The sequence below is a fragment of the Momordica charantia genome (genome assembly GCF_013281855.1).
Source record: "Momordica charantia cultivar OHB3-1 chromosome 7 unlocalized genomic scaffold, Mcharantia_2.0 BLBB01000007.1, whole genome shotgun sequence".
NCBI classification, from domain to species: Eukaryota; Viridiplantae; Streptophyta; class Magnoliopsida; order Cucurbitales; family Cucurbitaceae; genus Momordica; species Momordica charantia.
Genome location: NW_028275165.1, coordinates 20,258,388 through 20,282,614, shown reverse-complemented (window position 1 = coordinate 20,282,614; position 24,227 = coordinate 20,258,388). Strand labels below are relative to the sequence as shown.

Here is a 24,227-nt window from a genome sequence, read left to right as displayed (position 1 = left end):
TCTGTTTGGGATCAAATCAACAAATTCAAATATATTACAATAATTCTTTTTTTAAAAATCAGGACAGTTTAGGTGGGTGACGTGGAAAATGACCTACCAATAATTATGACAATTCCAAATATGCTTTTCTTTTTTTGAGAAAAATATTATTTCATCAATCGAGTCAAGGTCATACTTTTCGACCCTATTACCATAAAGCCAATACACCAACCAATCGGGGTTTTTTTAGTCAAGTGTATTTTGTTTTTACTGCGAATTATTTTCCTAGGAGGTTTTGAAAACTCATTCTAATTTGGCTAATACTTAAAAAGTTTGTAAATAAAATATATTATAGAGTTATAATAAAATATAAAGGATTTGTTGACCATTTTTTTCGTTAAAATTTTTCATATATATTAGTTATTACGTAAACATTCAATTCAACTGTAATAAAAATGGGTGGTTGAGAATTATTTTGAAATGAAACTACCGTTATCCTTAATAATTAATTGTTATATGAATACTGAGAAAAGAAAATTCAAGGAGATCATGTAGGGAATAATTCTCTGTTTATCATTGCTATCTCTTTAAATAAATAATGAAACCGATCCCCAATTCTTGTTCACCCCTGATGATCGTGTTGGGTGAATTGTGACCTCATACGATCGTGTCGCTCTCCTTTTTTCTCATTTTGTTTGAGGCGGGCCGAATAGAGAATGAAATGCAGAAATATAAGTAATATTTTGTTATAAATTTTCGTAAACAAAATATTGAGACAAATTTCTGAAATTTCTAATTAAATGCTTAATTCCATAGTTAAATTTCTCCCCATTTAAATTGAAAATTATTAAATCCCTAATAAAACCAATATGTATGTATATAGGTATATATATATTAAAAAACTAGGATGGGATGAAGTCGGAAATCTGTTCTCTCATCCGATTTAAGTGAGGGGACCACCCGTCCATGGAGAAAGTGAACACTCTTAATAAAGATTTGAAAATCTATCTTATCTAATAACTACTAAATATATATTCAAGGTACTTTTATAGTTTCTATGTGATAAAATCCAATAATGTATAACTTTCGGTCATGTTACAGCGGTCTCTTACATAATCTATGTAGAGCAAGGGTGTCTACTATCAATATTGAAAAATATTATAGAGAAATAAACGAAATCCAACTAGACGACAGGAGATCGGAAGAAAGCCAAAAAAATATACCTAAAAGGTTAAAAGAATAATAATTGATGAATATATTTATTCTACACAAATTAAAAATTAATAAATCAAAATGACTGTTTCAAATCACATGAAAACTAACATACTTTAGTTAAGACATGTTGTAAGACGTAGAGGAATAAGGTACTGACACGTTGCAATTATGATGGGTTTCATGCAAATTTCGATGTGACATCGTACTACCAGCAGACACATGTCTAGAATTGAAAGTCGATAAGTTTGACTATCAATCCTCATTTTCCACTATCTTTATTTTCTTGTTCACTTTTTATGAATGCATTAATTATGGATCTAATCTAATTTCTAATTCGCTTTATTTTTTATTGTGACTATTGATTTTAATTTATCTTCTCCATTTTTTCATGTCAAATCAATGTCTAGATTATCAATTTATAATAAATTAATGTCTAAACAATTTTGAGTCATTTCACATCCATTGAAAAATTGATTAATATGCATCAATCAAAAAAATCAGAACATATTAATTAAACAAATAACAAGCTATCTTGAATAAAAAAAAATACTGATCAAACAAACCCAATTTAGTAATATTCCATCTCAAAACTTTACAATTGTTTTATTTGTTAAAAAAATAAAATTCCAAGATAATCATGCGATGAATTTATTTCAATATCCTGGGTAGTTCACGTCGACCATCAATTTTCGTATTTAATGATATTTTAAACAACTACATATGGTAACATGTGTGGGAGGTAAATTATCATCTGCCACATGTCAACATTAGAAATTGTTTTAAGTAAAGTAAGTGGAAGAGTCTATCGAGACTTTTAGAATGATCAAAGTCCTTTCGCTCAATAGACAAAAGTCGAGCTATGCGGCGGATCACCGTTTCATTAGGTACAAGCTAACCTCGAACAACACTAGCAGGTGCAAAAACAACGAGAATGTTCTCCAACTACACGTCGTGTTTTTCGGGTAGTCGGAGAGCCGTTGGAGTACTATCGGAAGCCTTATCACGAGCTCACCTTTATAAATATAGCTCTTTGCGTACTGATAAAAGCATTAAAGTACTAACTCCAGTTTGCAGGTACTTCAACCTTCGCAGATCCGAAATTGGTGGATTTTACGGTTAAACAAAATGAACAAGTCTCCAGATTCAAAACTATCGAGTGATCCACAGTATTAAAAATGTAAAAGAATGCAGCCTCAACGAGATAAAATCAAAATACCATCGATTAAGAGGGACGTGTATGATTGACATGCATCGTCTAATAATATGTATACGTATGTAACAATTTCGATTAATTTACCCTAAATATTATTACATACATGCACCAAAAAGTTTTCATAATCTTCTCACAATAAGGCTACGCGTTTTCCACATAAACTATAGTCTAATCATGAAATTAGATCATCATTTCCTTTTCCCTCTTCTTTCGTATTTTTCAATTTAAGACCACGGCTGCGCTTAAAGCCAGAACAGTACGGATTGGGCCGCACCGTCATCCGTGGGCCGTGTTGAGAGAAAATGGGCCTGAATAACTTACATGAGCTTTTAATTTTATTTTTTTCAGGCCGTGATATTCACTCAACTGTGTTAAATGTTTTTATTTACTTAATTTTTTTTAGGTTATCTTATTTTGCTGTTGAATTTGAGTTTTTTTTTTTTCTTTTCCAATACAACATGTAGAGTGGGAGATTCAAATTCATAATTTTATGGTCGGACATATGTGCTTCAAACTGTTGAGCTATGCTCGGTTTGATTTTGAGATTAAGTTTATTATTTTCATAGTTAGATTTAGATAGATGTGAAATTGTATTTAGGATGCTTTGTTTGTTAAATTTTATCGAGGGAGAGTAAATTAAACTTGCATACTTTCATAGAAAACTAATGAAAGTGATCTTTGTTGCATTTCCTATGTAACTAGGGCAAATGCACAGTTTATTGTAGGTGCGGGCTCCATAAGAAGAAGCTGAGCCCTAATTTGATTGAAAGATTCGTTTAAACCCATTAAAACTGTCATAACATATTCTTGCCGATAGTACTCTTCAACAGATTTCACACCGCCACAGGAGCACCGTCCACAAGAACACGAAGGACGATATAAAGCTAACCCATACCAAAGCGTCTTCAATCGCTTTAAAACGAGGCAAAAAATGCAGAGTTTAGCGTCCGTTTTCGTCTTGTTTATTGTTTCTATTTCTTGCTACCCGTTTATCTTTTTTAACAAAGAGAAACAATTATATTGTTGATAGTGTTCGTTGTTTCTTTTTTTTTTTTTTTTAATAATTGAAAAACGAAGTATAAATTTTTTTGGTAATTCTTTTCTCAATCTCGTTCTATTAAATTTTAAGTTAAAATGGTAAAACTTTTATAGGAATTTATTTTTTAAATATTCAAAATTTGTTATCTTTTTTTTTCCTTCTAAAATCTATCGTCCATTGCATGAGTAATTAATGATAACTTCTTGTTTCAAGATTCTTATACAATTTTGAAAACATTTCTAACAATAATAGTTAATATTTCTAGAAAAAGTGAAAACGAGAAACGATGAATGAAAAAGAAACACTTTGTTTGTGCGTGGATTACTTGTTTCAGGAGATTACTAATTTCCGTGATAGTTCGGAATATGAAATAATTTTAAAATGAAATTGAAGATCAATAATTTGATGGGATCATGGTCTTACGTGGTTGGATAAGCATCCGACCAGCATCTTTCCCAATTCTAATGTTTCACCCGACCAAATATGCCCACTTCCTTTATTTCCGTCTAAAACTCCACCTTCTTTTTTTTTTACCCTACAAAATATTATTTATATATAGAGATTTTCAATATAAAGCAATTGGAGACAAGGCAACGTATGGATTTAAGGAATTTAAAAAGGGAAAGAAAAAAAAGGAATGTGGAAAGGTAGAAAGATGTTTGTTGCAAAAGCAATATTTGTAATAATTTTGTTAGTTAAATTGAAAAGGGTCAAACAAGTGAATGGGCATCAATTTGATCACTTTATAACATAAATGACCTATTGCAACTGATTGAGACATATATCCCGATTAAAAGATCGTTGATTCAAATCTTGATTCCATATATTATACTAAAATAAGATTATGGTTAATTTATGTTTCTGTAATTTTAAAACGTCCATTTTGGTTCTTATTTTAAATATTTGTTCATCTTTTAGTCCATGTATTTTTAAAACGGACCATTTTGGTCCATTTATTATTTATTGTTATCTCATTTATTTTGATCATAATTTTAAAGTGACACTTAATTCACTAAAATGTTAGAAATGTAGCAATAAATTTATATTAAATAATTTCTATTGCGTACGAAATAATTCGTTTTAAAATTTTGTAAATAGATACCAAATTGGTCACTTTTTAAAAGTTAATGGACTGAAACAAACTTTTTGAAAGTACTAAGATGAATAAAAATTGAAAATATCAAGACTCAAATGAGGGTTTATATATATATATATATATATATATATATATAAACAACAGATAAACAACTCAATTAAACATTGAAAGAAAGTATCTTCGGAAGCAGAGATACTTCCAAGTTCTCTCGTACTTCCTCGAGCCATACGCCCTCAACGCCCTGATCAATAGCGCATGTGTCGTCTGATTGCAGCTTCAACAACAGTAAAATAAAATAAAAATTATATATATATATATATATATATATATAAACCTAAAAATAAATATACTTTATCCTTATGCAATCTTATTATCAAATCATTATTTTCGCCAACTATTCAATTAGCTACCATACTCAAATAATTGTATTTTTAATCAATTTTTATCTACTATCAATGTTTATCATAAGTTATATTGTATTTGGATCATTTTAAATCCTAGTTTTATGATTTAATTAAAGTAATATATATGTGTGTGTGTGGTTTTTTTTTACATGAAAAATAAAAGCTGCCTCAGAATTATTATCCACCATTTTATTAATTTTTTTCTTTTTATGGTGGAAACATAAACGTACGCAAAAAAAAGAAAAAAAGAGAGAGATGTCAAAGTCACTCTTCCTTCCAAAACAAGCCAGCCAATCAAAACAAAAATATAATGGGCCGATTCCATATTTCAACAAAAAAGGCCGAGCCAACCAACCTTCCCATTCCCCCATTATTGCGGGGGCCCAGTAACAGTTCGGATATTTTTACAAAATAAATTATTAACATATTCCCAAGATTGTATTTTATTTAAAATAAGGAAAAAAAAAAAAAGAAAAAAGTAGTGGTAATGGTAAACGAAAGAGAATCTTTTAAAGTGGCGGAAAGGGATGGCTCGATGGGCGATAAGAATGCTCTCCCTCAGCATTTATAACTGTTTTGATATATTTTTAAAATTAAAATTTTAATTTATCCTTATTTGTTCATTCTCATCCCAAAAAACTTCTCAAATTCTCCAAATGGATAGGGTTGTGGGCCCTCATTTACAACTAAATAAGGCCTGGCCCACTTCACTTCGAAGCCCATTTTCCCACCACTCAGTTCCATCTTCATTCCCATTCATTGTGATTGTGAGCATTTCGTCGGATCGGTTTTTGGCTAAATTCGATGTATTAATTTAAATTTCTTGAGAAAAAAATTGATGAAACTTACTCAAATCTAACGGCCGACTATTATGTTTCTTTCTCTCTGAATTTACCGATAAATGATCGAAATTTAAATCTCGTGTAATCTCAATTATCATCCAATTTTGCGTGAGATATTTGCCCGAGCCTTCCGGGCCTCCTGCATGAGGCCGCGTAATACTCGAAACCGATTGGAAATGAGCTGTCGTTTTGGGAGATGTCGTCACGGTTTTACCAACATGTCGTTTTCCCAAATTTCCATAATTTATTTGCTATTCGAAATTAGTTAATTATGGACAAAACGATTGATTAAACGCGGGGTTTTACTTTTATATTTTAAAAATAGATGGTGGTTGAGAACCGTGATTGTTAAATAAATTATTATTCATCCGTTCGGTTGGGAACTAATTTGGTTGTCGTTTCAAGTTGTTGTTGGCTCGTTTCATTTTTTGGCCAACTTGGAAAATATAATGGACCACTTATGATGTATCCTATAAATGACGCGAAAAGGATTGACAGTTGAAATATTACCTTATACTTCTTTTTACCGTGTAAAAAATGATCTTTCATCTAATGTGAAATTAGCCCCAGTACTATCGCGGTTCAGAATTCGGATACACGTCTTTATTTGATTAATTCAAATGTACCCACGAACTTGAAATAGTTCAATTGGTTAAGTCTTATCATCGACTAGAAGATTACAGATTATGAGCACCCAACTGTTCCTAAAATATTAATATGCATTTTTGTCGCTTTCAATTATTCTATTTTGGATAGCGTCATCTTTTATAATTACTTTTCTAAATACAATATCTTTTATAGATATTATTAAAACATATACAATATTAAAAGTAATAATAATAATAATAATAAACCCTATCAAGGAACATCAATTTTGTTTGCCATTATTATTAACATATTTTAATTAATGATGGATTAATGAGAGTTGTATATGACCAGATAAAACTCTCATTTTCTTAGTCGCAACCTTTCAAAATGTTGATTTGTTTAATAAACTTAATTCGATGGTTTGGCTTCATTGTCACATGATAGTTACATCCTCAATCATATTTAATAGATTCAGATAGACGAGCTAGAACCTACACAATTGTTGAAATACTTATTTATCTTAGCTATCATGATCTTTAATGAAAAATAAATAATTATCCAGTTTATTTTCAACTTTTTACATAGACTACAGTACACACCAAATGATATTAAATATCACATGCTATTATCATAATATTTCCAAATTAATTTTCCTTATCATAACAACCAAATAATAGACTCAAGTAGTTGTTGACCGAAAAGCATTAGTATATGAAAGAAAAATAATCATACTCAATAATTAAGGAAATAATAGTATTTCAGTGCTTATCAATAATAGATATTTTATCTTACCCCTGTTAATAATTTGATAGATATTTATTATGTTAAAAAAACGAAGAAGAAATATATACCTACCGATAAATATCTAAATATTATTCTGAGTATGTATAGAAGCATTTCGAATAAAAACTCTAGGTGGGAAGTTTATGGTAATTTTGAAAAATGGGAATTAATAATTACAATGGTTGGTGTGGAGTGCATGTGCCGACTCTTCCTTTGTGACAAATAATTTTGCCACAATTCTCACTTTTCACAAATTCATACTATAGTTTTATAAAATCCATGCATCATCTACTTTAATTTCATGCCTCTTCGTCAAGATTGAACTAAAGATTAAAAGACGAACATGAGCTTAATTCAGACACCTATCTCCAATCATAAGATTGTGAGTTTGAATCTGTATATCCTACTTGTTGTACTAAAAAAAAGGTCAATCTTGATTGAAATGGAGGGATCTATCGATAAAATATTAATGTTGATGAATATTTATAAAAAATAAATAAAAACAAAAAAAATCACTATTTTTATCTAAGTTAAAAAACTCACTATCACTAATATTATGTTTATAGCAGGGATATTTGTTTTATTGATGTATTTATTTATTTTTTATTTTTTTATGTTTGTCAAATTTTGTACAATACTGTGTAAATGGCAATTCATCTCTTATGTTGATGTTGAATCAATTAACATATAGAAATATCAATGAAAATGTTAATATATCGACAAAAATTTAATACCTAGTCTCAAAAACATTTTTTTCTCTGAAAAGTTCTCGTCTCAATCAGAACATGGATAATTATATTTAATTGTCCAATATTTTGACGTTAAAAATGTTTGAAATTTCAACATCTTACAAAGGGTTGCATCAAAATTTCAAATCTATAGATTTAAAGGTACTTACAATTACATTCAGTCAAAGATTGATTTATTTTGATTTAGATAGTTTATGTTTTGTTGGTTTAAAAGAAATAGTTGGTATGAAAATTAGTCACTATATACATTTCATTGGTATGATTATGACATTTCCTACCTTCAACTCAACCTCAATTTAAAATATATACTGTTGCTATTTTTTTTTATACAAATAAAAATACCACTCTCTAGTAAAATCTCCCACGAAGTCGCTCAATTTAGGATGTTTCCAAGTGAAACATTTCTAGGTCGTATTTTATAATATCAGGATTCCTCTTATTTGGATGAGGTGTCAGTTAATCCATATACTCTTCATGCTAGTCATGTATCACACATTCAAAACTTTTACTTAGTCAAAAGTGGTATTGAATCAAACTCCACCTTTCATAAAGGAAGCATTGAGAAGTGGGCGTCCTGCTGGGATGACATCATAACTATCCGACAACCAGAAGATCATCTGCTAACGTATAATTGATATTCCGATGACTTTCAACATATTTTGTGTCGGTCATAAGTTTCTTCTGATCAAAGGTCAATCTGAGATGTGCTTCTGAACATATTGGCCCTTCACTTCTTTCATTATCAGGGTGGCCTTCACTTCTTTCACTATCAGGGTGTCCGGGCTAAGGCCTAACATACGAACCTCCACATAAGAGTGCCAAGTAGTTGCACTTATTTTACTCCTAACATCATACATATTAAAAAATAAAGAATATCATATTTATAATGGATGTGGCATGTCAACAGGTTTGAGTATTTCTCATGATGAAATAGAAGATTAATGTTGAAAAAAGTGTGTAGCTTAGCTATGTTGAAATGGAAAATGAAGCCATATTTGTGTTTATTAAAAGTGGAAGGTTCTTAAAAATAGTGGGTGACGAATATGTTGATCACGAGGCTACTTCTTTTTCTTCATGGCTCAACAGTTTGGTGGTGTATTCAGGCTGAATCAGAGCATCACGAGAAGCCTTAAAAAAGTCTTCATTTTCCAATGCCCCAAATGCCCTCTGCTTCTCCCACTCAGACTCTGCCTCTCTCTCATATCAATCTTCAAATTATAAATTTCAATTTGGTCCAATAATTTTCACATAGTTTCACTTCCAACCCTGCAACATTCAAAATTACAATTTAGTTCATATTAATTTAAGTGTCATTATTTCAAGTTTATCAATTTAGTTCATCACAAATTGTCATTCTCACGGGAAAAATTCACTTGTTTCCTTCTATTTTCTACCTAAATGGAAATCGTAACACAACCGTATGACCACGTTTAATCAGATAGAAAATATCAATTTAATCGTGAGGGTGTAAAGATTAGTTATATCTATTTATGGGTAAGTTAGGTTCATATTGATATTTGAGATTTAATTATTTTGTAAATAATCTATTTATCTTTTAATAGAAGTGTTACTCAATAAATAATCATGGTAAAAGAAAGTTACCTCTTCTAACATGATATGTTTAAGGAGACACAACTATACATGAAATGACAATCTTTTTCATGTAAAAAAAGTGTGTTAGTATGGCAATGGCGGAAGGATTCGTGAGATTTAACCAAATTATAAGAATCAAATTAAAATTTTTAAGATCAACTTGAACATAACTGGTTAAGGTATATATATTGACAAAAAAGTTGCAAGTTCAAATCTCTACCTCTCGATATTGTTGTACTTAAAAAGAAATTAGAGTGACCAGTTATATAATTTCACACAAATTTATCAATACTCCATTTAACCTTGGATTTTGTACTTTGAACTCTGGTTATCATTACGTTTGAATGGAATTAACTCTGAAAATGGAAAAAAAAAACATTGTAAATATTAAAATTTTAAAATTCATTATTTACAAATAGTATAGAGTCCTCCTATAAGAACATAGAAGCTAAAATTGCGTTTTAAGCTTCAACCAAAATTTCAAAGGGAGCAATCAAGTAGAATTGTGATTCCTTGCTGGTTTGGCAATAAAATAGTGAAAGAAGGAAGAGAAAAGTCTACAAAATATTCAATGTGGGAATTGGCTTCAAAAAGTGACAATGGGCGGCTACTTCTTTTTCTTTCATCCTATCAATTTCATAAGGGGAAAAAAAAAAAAGTAACCTACAAATTCCTCTGCTTCTAGTTCTAGTCTAGCCCGTGACCCCATTCTCAGCACTCCGCCGAACTTCCCATTAATTAATAATAAACTATTTAATAAAATCAGAAAAAACAAGTTTTTTGTGTTCATTTATTATGGACATTGGATAACATTTTGTTTTTTTACAACTATTTTAGTGCATCATGTGTCGAAATTTGAAAGGTGAATTTATAGATTTTTGAGGAAGATGTTGATGAAGAATCAAGAATGCAGACCAAAATACTATTTTATATCAAAATTTAGAGATTACAAGAAAATATTTGAAAAAAATAAAAGATAGCTAATTAGTCTCCCTTTTGAGTACCTACACACGGTGAGGCTGCACCCCACTTTGCAGCTGCGTCTTCTACTTGCTCACTTCCATTCCATCTAATAATTTGTAAATTATCATTATTAATCATCCAATTCAGTTTTCCAAAAAAATAAAAATAAATAAATAACCACTTTAATAGAGCTATTTTGAACCTTTTATTCGAAGTTTGTTAATAAACTTTCACAAAAATCAACTTTTTGTCCACTCAATTTCAAAGGCGTCCCAAAAAAAAATCCTTAAAAAAAATTTCCGATACATGACTTGCGTCGACGTGGAAATCCAATCGTGAAAGCGAAAATTTCACGTCATTCAATCATCTTAACAAACAACGCAACGCAACCTCTATAAAGCCGCACCTTTCACTTAAGCCCCTCTCACTCGCACACACACACTGATTATTATTTTAATATTATTGTTATGGCTTCGGATTTTTGGAAGTGTCCGGCAATGTGGGTGGCGGTGGTGGTGGTGGCGGTGGCGATGGCGGCGGGGGCGGCGGAGGGGAGGGCGGCGTTTGCATGCGACGCGCGGAACGTGGCGACGAGGAACATGGGGTTCTGTAAGAGGTCGCTGCCGGCGGGGGAGAGGGTGAGGGATTTGATAGGGAGGCTGACGTTGGCGGAGAAGATTCGGCTGCTGGTTAATAATGCGATTCCGGTGCCGAGGCTCGGTATCCGAGGCTACGAGTGGTGGTCCGAAGCTCTTCACGGCGTCTCTAATGTGGGCCCCGGTACCAAGTTCGGTGGGGCCTTCCCCGGGGCCACTAGTTTTCCCCAAGTCATCACCACCGCTGCTTCTTTCAATCAGTCGCTGTGGGAGGAGATCGGACGGGTAACAATTACTGCCCCTCTCTCCTTTCTCTTCGGATTATCATTTTAAAAAAATTAAAAAAATTTCACAGCTCTATTTTTTATTTTCTATCATTATTATTTTTCAAATATAGCATGAATACGGTTTTTTTTTTTTTTTGTAAAAATTTAAACTTTCTGATATATCTGAAAATACATGTTTATTCTATATTATTTATTTAAATGCCTCTCGAATAAATATATTTTTTAAAATTTAGCAAAACGCTTCGAAGTTTGAAAAAAATAGCTATATCAAACTTAAATTCAAATGTAATGTGAAATATAATAAGAAAAGTTATACTTGTGTTGGAAAAAATGAAAAGTTTTAGCATTTTTTGTTGATTTAATGCAATTTGATGAGATTTCTCCTCTTTATTTTTGTTGTTTTTCTTCTTTTTTCCATGCATCTACTCGTGATAGGTAATTTCCAAAACAAGTCTATAATTGAAATTTTGTAACGTTAAGTTACCAACTTGCCCTCTTAACTTTTGTGTGGGAGAGTAATTTTTGTCTGGATGCTGAAGTGATCTTTGAGTGTGATTTCTTAAAGTTATTCTGAAGTCCAACTCTAAGTCTTAATGTCTTTTTTTATTCCTTTTAATATGAAAACTACGAGAAGGGATATTTTTTTTTTATATATTGATCTAAAAATATAAAACATTTAAATAAAGTTATTTTAAAATTGACAACTATAAAATTATCTCGTCTGTAGTAGGTGTAAAGAGAGCGCTTTTGAGGGTGTAAATAGTAAAACAGTTGTCTATACTCTATATTATCATCTTTTAAACAGTAAAACAATAATAAATTCTTGTGTTTAAATTATACAAATTTTTAAATATATTTTAAAATTAAAATTCGAATCTCCATCAGGGAGAAGACAAATGCTAGGGGCAGAAGCCTCCAATACATAGAAAATGGGTCACATAATTCAGAAAGTACAGTTTGATACGCATGAAAATATGAATTTGGGGTCCATTCAGTGGTCCCGCCTGCCGGCTGGTGCAGCAGATCGACTTGTTTTCCCAGCATATTTATTTTTCTTTCTCCACAAAAATTAAAGAATTCATTCATTATTCAATTTAATAAATAATATTGACTGATCAGAACAGCAGAACTGGACTCTGCCTTGCTGTCAAACAACTTGCGTGTTCCATTTCACGTGGGAAAAAAAATTGTGGGGTTAAAGTTAAATTTACTTTATTTCCGTTTTGTCTACTTTTAAATTTGTTAACCTCAAATTTCAATGCTATATTTGTATTTATTAACTAAAGATAACGACATAATTTGCCCTAATATATATAAAAAAAAACTAAAACACGTAGACAAAATTAAAATTCTTTAAATTTTCCCAATTTAAATCAATACAAAAAAAGGAAGAAAAATCCAATATTTTGATCCACAAATTTTCGCCTCTCAATTGAAATGGCCCAAATGGGGAATGCATTGAGCCGTCAATAGGCCTTCTAGCCCTTGCCAACTAACATTCAATAGCCGCCATGGACAAGTGGAGAAATTATCAATAAACTATAATTTTGAATTGATACATACAATAAACAGTTTCAATAATACACTATGAAATTTGTAATGAAATTTGATGCACAATGTTGACGTGTAGGTGGTTTCAGACGAGGCGAGAGCCATGTACAATGGAGGAACGGCGGGTTTGACATATTGGAGCCCAAACGTGAACATATTCCGAGATCCGCGGTGGGGACGTGGTCAGGAAACTCCCGGCGAAGACCCTATCTTGGCCGGAAAATACGCTGCCGCATACGTTCGGGGGCTGCAGGGCAACGGGCAGGGAAACAGGCTGAAGGTGGCCGCTTGCTGTAAGCATTACACTGCCTATGATCTCGACAATTGGAATGGCGTGGACCGTTACCATTTCAATGCCAAGGTAACGTTTGGGCTTTTGAAATTTTGGGCCCGAAGCCCAAATACTGATGGGCTTTTTTCTGGGATTGGGCAGGTGAGTAAGCAGGATTTGGAGGACACGTATAACGTGCCGTTCAAGGCGTGTGTGGTGGAAGGGAAGGTGGCGAGCGTGATGTGTTCTTACAATCAGGTCAACGGAAAGCCCACGTGCGCTGACCCTGATCTGCTAAAGAACACCATCCGGGGCACGTGGGGGCTTGATGGGTGAGTCCCCATGGAATTATTCTGCACATCATCACACACGATTTCAATGAACTTTGATGATTAATATTTAATTTTGAAACAGGTATATAGTGTCGGATTGCGATTCTGTTGGAGTGTTGTATGATAACCAGCATTTCACCTCCACGCCCGAAGAAGCCGCTGCTTCCACCATCAAAGCTGGTAAGTACCAATTCCAACGTGATATTAAACTCTTATTAGCAAATTAAATTAACTCATGGTCTCTGGATTAGAGTCTAATGTCAATACTATACTCTTAATTTTATATGTAATAGACAATTTGAAGGGAAAAAATCATTTATTAGACGTAATCCTTGATTCAGCACTAAATTTATAAGGCAGCCCCAATTATTACTGGCTCCACAACTTGTGTGTAGGCTTGGACTTGGATTGTGGACCATTCTTGGCGGTGCATTCGGCGAGCGCCGTAGGCAAAGGGTTGCTAAAGGAGGCCGACGTAAACAACGCCTTGTCTAACTTATTAGCAGTCCAAATGAGGCTCGGAATGTTCGACGGCGAACCATCAACCCAACCCTACGGCAACTTGGGCCCAAAAGACGTCTGCACTCCGGCCCACAAACACCTAGCCCTCGAAGCGGCAACACAAGGCGTCGTTTTGCTTCAAAACCGAGCCGCTTCTTTACCCTTGTCCGCCAGCCGCCACCGCACCGTGGCGGTGATCGGCCCCAACTCCGACGCCACCGTCACAATGATCGGAAACTACGCTGGCGTGGCTTGTGGGTACACGTCGCCACTTCAAGGAATAGCCAGGTACGCCAGAACCATCCACCAGAAAGGCTGTGCTGACGTGGCTTGCAACGGGAACCAGATGATCGGAGCGGCGGATGCGGCGGCGCGTGAGGCGGATGCGGCGGTGCTGGTGATGGGCCTGGACCAGTCGATTGAAGCGGAGTTTAGAGATAGAACCGGGCTGCTCTTGCCGGGGCATCAGCAGGAACTGGTGTCGAGAGTAGCGAAGGCTTGTAGAGGGCCGACGGTGCTGGTTCTGATGTCCGGTGGGCCCATTGATGTTTCGTTTGCTAAAAATGATCCTCGAATTAGTGGTATTCTTTGGGTTGGATATCCCGGCCAAGCCGGTGGCGCCGCCATTGCTGATGTCCTCTTTGGCACCACTAATCCCGGTATCGTTTCTCCCTCCTTTAAATTTTTAACGTTCGATGAAATTTTAGATTAGTTTTAATTTTACATTTTTTGTTTAAAAACTATTTTGCTTTCAAAAATTTGTTTTTTATCTCTCCACTCTCCATGATAAATAGTATAACATGCTAGAGAGAAGGTTCAAATTGATTAGCAAGGGAGGAGGTTCAAATTGATTAGGCATATACTAATTATGGAAACTTATTGAAATTAGATGAATTTTATATAAAAATAAAAATTTAGAAATTTATTAAACACAGTCTATTTTTCACTCTAGGAGTAAGTTTTTAAATTAACTAGTTTTTGCAAATTTGCAGGAGGAAAATTGCCCATGACCTGGTACCCACAGAGCTACCTTGCGAAGGTGCCAATGACGAACATGGGCCTCCGACCCGACCCATCGACGGGGTATCCGGGTCGAACCTACCGGTTCTACAAGGGTCCAGTCGTTTTCCCATTTGGGTTCGGTCTAAGCTACTCAAGGTTCACCCACTCAGTCGAAGCCCCAACCAAAGTCTCGGTCTCCCTTTCAAATCTCCGACCCGGTCCCACTCCCAACTCCACCTTCTCCAACGGTTCGATCAAAGTCTCGCACGCCAACTGCGACTCGATCTCCAATCTTGGCCTCCACATCGACGTCAAAAACTCCGGAACCGTCGATGGCTCCCACACGGTTCTTGTTTTTGCAACTGCTCCCAACGAAAAGTTGTTTCCGAATAAGCACTTGATTGGGTTCGAGAAGGTCCACGTGCCGGCCGGGTCGGAGCAGCGAGTCAGGATCGGAATCCATGTCTGCGAACATCTTAGCCAAGTCGACCGGTCCGGAACTCGGATAATTCCGACCGGTGACCACACGCTCCATATTGGAGATCTTACTCATTCAATATCTCTTCGAGCTGATTTACAAGATATTAAATTCTGATTAAATACCATAAAAAAGTTGATTACAAAAAAATTTATTGTAAATAAGTGATAATGTAATTCGATTATAAGATGTGTATGGAAGTATTGTTAATGCCTCAACGCGGCAAACATGCGAGGGGCAGTTTGGGTATTTTAACAAGTGTAAATTTGTGATTTGACAGATAATCTCTGTCTTCTAATAATGAAGCTTGGGTTGTTTCTATGTTATACTTTTAATTTTCATCTCTTGTTTTTCATCATCTTATTGTTCGAGTATTTTTAAAAGTACAATCCTTAGATGTTTATTGGTTAATATCATTATTTTTACTTATCATTTTTTTTTGACAAGTTAGAGAAATAAATGTAAATACATAGATACATATATTTTTTTCTTAACTTTTTTAAAAAAATTAAAATATGAAAATGGTACTAACCGTTAACATAAGTATTGTTTATCGTTGAAGGCAAAATTCATCGATGGCTTTTCTTGTTTATCCAATCATTTATCTTGTTTTCAGCCTAGATATTTTAAAATTATTTTGTTATATAATAAATATTTCGGGAAATTTCAACATTATTAACAATCTTAAATTGAACTTTAACAATTAAAGTATTAAAAAAATGTTTTTATTAATTGAATTTAGACAATCCTTTAAAAAAAATGACATCTTAATGGTCAAGTAAATGCGTTTTGACTGAGTTTAAAACGGAGCTTAGTGATTAATGACCTAAATTCCACCTAACATTTTTTTTGAGAGAAAATTCCACCCAACGTAACTGACTAAAGAAGACGTGTTCGTTTTTTTACCACAAATTTGAAAAGGCGTTTTTATTCCCGAATTTGGTAGTTATTTGTGTTGAACGTCTTCTGCTAATTGCTGTACCCATAGATAAGCACGCGATCCCATCAAAATAATTAATGAGTTTTTTAGTTTTTTTTTTAATTCTGAATTATTTAAAACCTATGTTTGACAGTATACATCTCGTTGAAATTTCACTGGAGATCATAATTCTAACTTTGAACTTTTCATTTTTCTCAAATATAAGTATGTGTTTTTTATAATTTTTTTATTTTTTAATATCACGTTTGAAATTGAGAGTGACTTACTAGTTTGGTTAAATTTTAAAATTTTAATCTATTTGAATATACATATTTATTTTTTCCTACCTGTATATATTTTACTTTTTTTGTTATTTTTAGGGTTTAGTTAGATTTTTGTTTCCCGATAATTATGGGGTGGGGATTTAGTCATCTGCTTTGGTAATATATATTTTAAATATTCAAATTAACAAATTTAGTTAAGATTTGAATCGAAATGAAATCGCGTAGTAATTAAATTATCATTAAACAATGTGATTTTTTAGAAAATGGGAAAGAAAAATGGTCATCCAATAAGTTTTTTAGTTTCATCTTCTCAACCAATTTGAGTTGAAACTTTTTTTTTTTAATCTTTTTCGATTTTCAACATTTAGAATATAAATCAAAATCTGATATTTCTAAACCACAATACTTTTAGAACCCGACGTGTCATATTTGTTTTTCCACTTGAGAGAGGATTGGGCGGCTCATTGGCTCAGTCTTCCGTTGACAAGCTTACGAGAATAATAAAAAAATTAACGAGTCAAACAACATTTAATAATAATAATAATAACCGTCAATATTATCTTATCCCTATTTTATTTTAATTTGTTAATATAATTTCGGCGATATGAGTCAGGTTTAATTGTGCATTTTCCAAAAAACAATTTCTTTTAAGTCAACTAAGAAAAACTTTTAAATCATACCATAAGATAGGACCAGTCACCTATTATATTATTATCACAAAATTTGATAGTTTGGAATCCGTTTGATAACGTTCCTTTTATTTATAAATTTTATTAAGAAATTTAAGTATTTTGCAACTAAATATGTTTATTTTGTTTCTCATGTGTTTGAAATATTTATAGAAACTTCGGAAACAATTAAAACAAATTTATTGTTTATTGTGTTGTTTCCGATTTGTACAATTATTATTATTTTTTTTAAATGAAAGAAACATAAATAAAAAAACCTTACCGTTGATTTCCCACTCCACAATTTACTCAACAAAAACAAACAAATATTTATACAAACATTATTAAAATGAGTTACTTTTTCCGGAAGGTATTAAAATAAGTTACTTGAATGGAGTAAAATAGCATTCATCAACAAAATATGAAGATGTGGTATTCCTCCATATTTGACATCATTGTTTAACATTAAAAGAAACAAATAATTAAAATCTAAAACTTTTGAAATAAATAAAAAAAAATTGAGACATATTTTAACATAAGTCACATGAAAGTATGAGCTCAAGCCACACTATATCCACACGAAAAGATATATCATTTCACCTATAGTTATGTCTCTTTAAAGATAACCCATTACAAAAGATAACTTTCTATTACGGCAATTGTGGTTGAAAAACACATCTATTATAAATGAAATTAACTATTTTTAAAATAATTATATTTCAAATGTTAACGCGAGCCTAGTTATATGCTCTGACACAATATTTTAGATGAATTAATTTTTTTAGCGGGAGGCAAAAGAATTTGAGCCATTAAAAAATATTAAAATTTTGTAAATTGTGGTAGTAATGTGTCTTCAAGTCTTCGTTTGGGGCCAAAATGAGTATAACGTAATGATAACTGACATATACCAATAAATCTTAAAATCAACTCTATATTTAATTTCTGGAAATTTGCGAATTTCACCAATAAATTTATTTAAAAAAGTAAATATAGTATTTAAAAAATAAAATTTGAAAGTATATAACCTCAAATTGATCCTCTTTACTCAACCGCCCGTTATCATTCCTCCACTTCCACATCTATCCATATTTCGTAATTTTCATTTTATCTCTCCTTCGCATCTCTCTCCCAAAGGTATTTCTCTCTCTAAATTCCTGGTTTTATTCCGCCATGTTTGAACTGCTTTTTTCTTGTATCGAAGTTCTCCAGCGAAATCGATTAATCAAAGAGCTTCGAATTTTGTTTTCCAGAGCGAGTCGAGTTCAATATCTGTTTATGAATCGGTGAATTCATTATTAATTTCTTCATCCTTTTTGTTAACCATGGCGGCGTTATGGTTTTTGATAGGAAATCACAAATCAGATATGGCGGATCATCGAAGCGCCGGTGGAGAAGACTATTTCCCCTTCCATCAAAATCAGGTACATTGAATTTTATTTATTTTTCGTCTTTTTTCCCCTTCAATTTAAATCCCAATTTAATAGTTTCGTGTATTTAAAATATATTTTATGTACTTTAAATGTTAAACGTTATTTCACGTTTAACATAAATTTTGAGTAGTCAATTTCTATACTTTATAATTCAAAAGTTTAATAATTGTGATTAAACAAATTATTATATGATTTTTTAAAAAGTATTTGTAAGTAGAAAGTATAAGAAAAACAGGATTTAAGTCATTTTTCATTTTTCAATTTTTTTTTTCGAAAAAAAAAAAGTCACTTTCCTGTTTTGTTTAAGTAAAAAAAAAAATGCCAAATACATGACAACCAATGAATTTTGCGTGGCTTCTGTTAGTGGGCCCAGAAAAATAACCAGTGCATTTGATCAATCGTCTATTTGTAAAGTATTAGTTTTTATTTTTCATTTAATAAACGTGGGTGGTTTACTGAACTATGTTTATCGTACTAATTTTACTTTATTTTTTATTATCAATGTTGTCTCTAATTATATGACGAGATTTGATTTAACTTATAAAAATAATTTGAAACAAAGACAATAGATCGTTAGGTAAGAAACAAGTGTCTTTAAAATCAAGCTTTAATGGAAAAAAAGAAGTCATTGCATAGATTATGCTTTCAATTTAAACTTAAATCATTTTATATTCAACCATTTAAAAATGGTAGTAGAATGATTTGTTTTAGCCACTATTTTATACCATTGAAATCACCATTTTTTAATATCCATATATTACATTTTAAAATGAATTGATTGAGAGTAGATTCTTTAATACTATTCATATGATTTTAGAAGAAAAACATCACTAAATATTTTCAAAAAAACAATTTAATGCATGAAATATCAATTAAGATATACAAATGATTAAGAAAAAAAAAATTCAAATATAATAGAAAGTTATTTTTTTCTCTCTCTTTCTTAACTCTTGAATACTCTAAATGATCTGTAAAATGAAGATATATAATATATATATATATATATATATTGACATGATGTTTTATTTTATTTTTTGTTGGGTTTAATCATCGTATTTTTAGAACCACGTTGTCCCCTTATCATTTAATTATGACGAGAAACGAATGGAGGTTAAAATGGACCCATATTTAATAATAGGAGTTAATTATTGAGGTCAACTCTTTATTCTTTAACAAAGAAATTCCCGAAAAAAAAAACTATTTATCAGAGGGCACACATCCACATGCCTTTGGAGGATGGGATTACTTTTTACCTTCTTCGAATTTGTCGGCAGAGTGAAAGGATTCTTACGGTGTCGTATTGGGATTATTTTTTATTTTCTGGACTCAATGGTTGACATAATTTTGGTTTATTTTTAAAATATGTGATTTCCAATATGTTTTATTAGTAAAAAAACTGCATTTTGACTTATATTTTTAATTAAATTATCAATTTGATCGGAACATATTGAAACTATATTCAAATCATAGAGATTCAATTTATAAATTAATTTCCAAAGCGACATAACTGAGTGATAATTTCTATATATTTCCAATCAAAAGATTGTGGGTTCGATCCCTCATTGTCGCATAAAAAAAACAGTCAAAAAATGAACTCATTAATTTATCCTTGAAAGTAAAAAATGTTGCTTGCTTTTCTAAAGAGTGAGTTTCTAAATGAATGGTGGAAATATCACATATTTTGTTTACCAATAGTTTCTGTTAAAAAATGTCTCTTGGAGCAATCATTTCAAATGGGATACTTCTCCTAATAAAGTATTTTTCCAATATTTCACGAAAAAAAATAAAGAAATGATTTTCATTTTAAGTATTTATGGTTACCATATAATTGAGCCTTTTGTGGTGTAAATAATAAATAACATAGGCAGCAACAGCAGCAAGTGGGAACAAATATGGAGGACTTGCCCCAAAGAAGAAGCCATTGATTTCAAAGGTAATAATATAAAATAAAATGAGTGGTTTCACCAGCTTCAGTCGTTTCTCTCTGACTTTGTTCACATATTTTGAGTTTTAGGACCACGAACGTGCCTTCTTTGATTCCGCAGACTGGGCCTTGTGCAAGGTACTTTTTCATCCCACGTTTTCCTATATAATAATAATAATAATAAATAGATAAATAAATAAATGGTAACAGCAAAATAAGGTAAAAATAGGTTAAATTATAAGTTTCACTTTCAATTTTTGTGTTTAATATATAACTATTGCTAATTCTGTAAATATCTCGACATGCCTAAAATCATCCTACCATGTCATTTTTAAATAATATGATCAATAATATAAGTTTATTTTATACAAAATTGAAAGTTTAGAATGACATATGTTTATTTTAAACAAAATTTAAAGTTCAAAATATGTAGATCAAATAATAAACCTGATCTAAAAATTTTATTGACAACAAGGATATGATTATTTTGGGCTCTTTTGTAAGGTTTTTGTTTATATTTCTTCATTTTTTAATAAAAAAAAAATTATTTTTTTTATTTATGTTTTGGAACAAATTTAAAAGGAGAATATTTATTTTTGTTTTGTTGTTTCCAAAAAATACCAAGAAATAGCGGCTGACTGTGTTGTAATTGACAGCAAGGAGCTGGGCTATGTAATAGCGTGGCCGTAGAGAAACTACAGCCCAAGCTACAGGTACTCCTAAAAATTAATTTTCTGAAAAAAATTTACGTTATCTTTGTAAAACTAATTTCCAAATATGACCTGATTTTTTGTTTTAACTACCAGAGGACCCCAAAGCCACAGCTCCCACCAAGGAGGCCGGTGTGCACATCCGAGAAGGGCAATATCGTAAGAAGAAATCCGACTCAAAACTCTTTAATAATTATTTTGCCTATTTTTTATTTTCACGGTTTTGTCTTTTTCAACGCAGGCAGAATAGATAATTAAAAGGAAATGGGAAATCTGGTCTTTGGAAGGGTTGATTTAATTGTGCAATTTTTAGCCCTCTAGATTAATCCCGAACGACCCCACTTATTTTCATTGTTTTATTTTAGATGAATATCGTTGAAATTATTTGTATCATTCAAACCAAATTTGTCTGGGATATTCTAATTATATGATTTTAATTTTGAGACAAAGGGAATTTGACTCATATAGAACACTTAGACATGTATCCGAACTACTAAGACTATTTTTTTAATACAAATATAGGAATGGATCTAAACTACTAAAACATTTTTTTTATTTCCCGACACAAGAGGACTCGAATCCGAATCCTTGGTGGCAACACTCATACCTCTTGTCACTGTGCTAATATCAAGTTATCATAAAAATTAAGTGTTGATTTTTATCATATCCTGTAATTTATGAACAAATTTGGTCATTCATCAATTAATTGATCTACATATACAAGACACATAATTAAATCTTTAAAAAAATGTTCACGATACATACTAAATCATTACAAACTTTACACGTGACTAAATTGTTAAAGTTAAAAATTAATTTGTTAGTACAATGAAAGTAAAATGATAAAAAGATCCTACATTGAAAAGAGATCATACCTAACAATTCATATCAAATTGTTGTTTATATATAAGCAGTTAAATGGTTTAATCTAAACTTATATTAATTAATTTATTAACATTTTATCCTCGTTAAAAAAGGATCGTTTTTTAATATGGAAATAATGGAAAGATCCCTGAAATCACGGAACAAACTTCACGAAATCAACAATTAGCCGTTACGTTATCGACGCTCCTCTTCAACGGTCCATTTCTTAGTTAGACAATCACTTCACAGTCATTACTCTGCATCTCAGTCGGAAGCGTACGGCCTCCGCACTCTCTTCTTCTTCTTCTTCTTCAGAGCCTTCCATCAACATCAGCGCCAGCGTCCTCTGCCCTTCTGAGTGGTTCGTTGCGACCTTGCAAACCCTAGATCCTTACCAGGCAAAGAGAAAACGCAGCGCAGAGCACGAAGAAGGCTTCTCGTCTCGTTGATGAAAACGTAGAGGTAAAACAACTCCGTTTCTGCCTTTTATTGTTCTGGGATTGGATTGAAACTTCAAGGGCTCGCCCGGCCGTTCCGATTGTTTCTCTTTCGTTGGTTTTCCGCTCCGATGCCATTAATTTTTTCTTATATGTCATCTTAATCAACGCATTCTCTCAGCGATTCTTTATTTATCTGTTTTATTTTATCATTTCCTTCTGTGTGTTTACTTCGGGGTCAATCGAGAACTTCTTAGGTTAATTAGGGTTTTTTTGTTCTTTTTTTCTTTTGCCTGTTAAACTTACATAGATGGTTTTCTGTTTTTCGTATTTGTGGAAACGGGTTAGGGGTTTACTCTTCGTTTCTTCGAAATTAATTAAGATTGGGAATGTCAAACATGGCAGGTGAGGAGTTTAGAAGACACGACTTTCTTGACTATTGGCATAGGGGCACTGGTATCGTTTGTAAAAACAGAGTTCGTCACGTGGTCATGTAATACACGTTTCTGAAATTTTATTAGATGATGCTAATCTTAATTCCTCGATTGGGAATTCGAATTTTATGGGATGTGTTTTGATGTGAATTACCAGGATGCATGGTCGAAAGGTGTTATTTTTGGTTCACAACAGAGGAGGATGCAGAGGAGGATTTTATTTCTGAAATTCGGTGATGAATTGGAGGTTGGAATTGAACCATAGCGTATTGCCCACTAGAATTGAGATGGATTGACACAGACGTGGGACCTGGTCGTTTCTTGAGTTAATTTCTCAATGTGAAAAGATTCCTACCATCCTGTTTCTTTCAAGCAAAATACGGTATGAAGTTGGGGCAAAAAGGATTTCAGAAAATCACTGATTTTTCATTCATAGTAATTAAAATAGAATAAGATAGATCTTCAACTTTTCAACTTGCAATTGTCACTCAAGAGATCATAGATCTAGATCACTGTTGAGATCTCCCCATTATTCTAGGGTATTTGTTAATAATTGCATAATTGTCAATCTGTTTTAATTGCATAAAATATAATGTGCAGGTAATTCGTGATAGGGTCGACATTGTTGAGGGTAGTTTGGTGACCACTAGTCACTCAGTTACTGGTGGGTATTTGTTCTTTGAGAACTTAATTCGAGAGAACCAACCTTATGTACCAATTTTTCACTCTAAATTAATGCTTTTGATTGCAGCTATTAAAAAATTGTTAGACCTTCAAACAAAGATGGGAAAGCAGAAGATCTGCAAAGGTAATCAAGTTTGCTTAATACACATTTTTTGTGCACTGTCCTTTATCTTGTAGTTATATAAAATTATCAGGTTCATCTGGGAGCAATATTATTTACTCTAATACTAATTTAAATTTGAACTTAATTCTTTATGCTTGATTTGATTATGTTTTCATATTTTTTTAAAAAATTACTTGTTGGCTAGAATTTATTCCTTCTTTACTTCGTAAAAATATTTTGGCAGTCTTGCTAAAATTGAAAAAAAGGAGACTACGCTTTTAAAAATTT

The 24,227-nt window shown here is 32.1% G+C and overlaps 2 protein-coding genes across 2 annotated transcripts; both read left to right on the top strand.

Annotated features, from left to right (window-relative positions):
- Positions 1-11,006: 11,006 nt before the first annotated feature.
- On the top strand, positions 11,007-15,808 carry BXL1 (beta-xylosidase 1). Its single transcript, XM_088126527.1, has 6 exons — positions 11,007-11,345; positions 12,978-13,259; positions 13,332-13,501; positions 13,584-13,681; positions 13,897-14,661; positions 14,995-15,808. Exons 1-6 carry the CDS (start codon positions 11,064-11,066, stop codon positions 15,597-15,599), a joined length of 2,202 nt encoding a protein of 733 aa, XP_087982653.1. The 5' UTR covers positions 11,007-11,063; the 3' UTR covers positions 15,600-15,808.
- A 2,549-nt stretch (positions 15,809-18,357) lies between these two features.
- Positions 18,358-21,866, top strand: LOC111009805 (uncharacterized). The gene is made up of 7 exons (XM_022283013.2): positions 18,358-18,487; positions 18,701-18,774; positions 20,648-20,716; positions 20,798-20,845; positions 21,364-21,420; positions 21,514-21,576; positions 21,659-21,866. Exons 2-7 carry the CDS (start codon positions 18,718-18,720, stop codon positions 21,665-21,667), a joined length of 303 nt encoding a protein of 100 aa, XP_022138705.1. The 5' UTR covers positions 18,358-18,487; positions 18,701-18,717; the 3' UTR covers positions 21,668-21,866.
- Positions 21,867-24,227: the final 2,361 nt, after the last annotated feature.

Coding starts and splice junctions, on each gene's coding strand:
- BXL1 (XM_088126527.1), top strand. CDS start 11,064: ATGGGGTTCTGTAAGAGGTCGCTGCCGGCGGGGGAGAGGGTGAGGGAT. Junction 13,260..13,331: donor GTTACCATTTCAATGCCAAG/GTAACGTTTGGG, acceptor GGGATTGGGCAG/GTGAGTAAGCAGGATTTGGA. Junction 13,682..13,896: donor TGCTTCCACCATCAAAGCTG/GTAAGTACCAAT, acceptor ACTTGTGTGTAG/GCTTGGACTTGGATTGTGGA.
- LOC111009805 (XM_022283013.2), top strand. CDS start 18,718: ATGGCGGATCATCGAAGCGCCGGTGGAGAAGACTATTTCCCCTTCCAT. Junction 20,846..21,363: donor CAGACTGGGCCTTGTGCAAG/GTACTTTTTCAT, acceptor TGTAATTGACAG/CAAGGAGCTGGGCTATGTAA. Junction 21,421..21,513: donor AACTACAGCCCAAGCTACAG/GTACTCCTAAAA, acceptor TTTAACTACCAG/AGGACCCCAAAGCCACAGCT.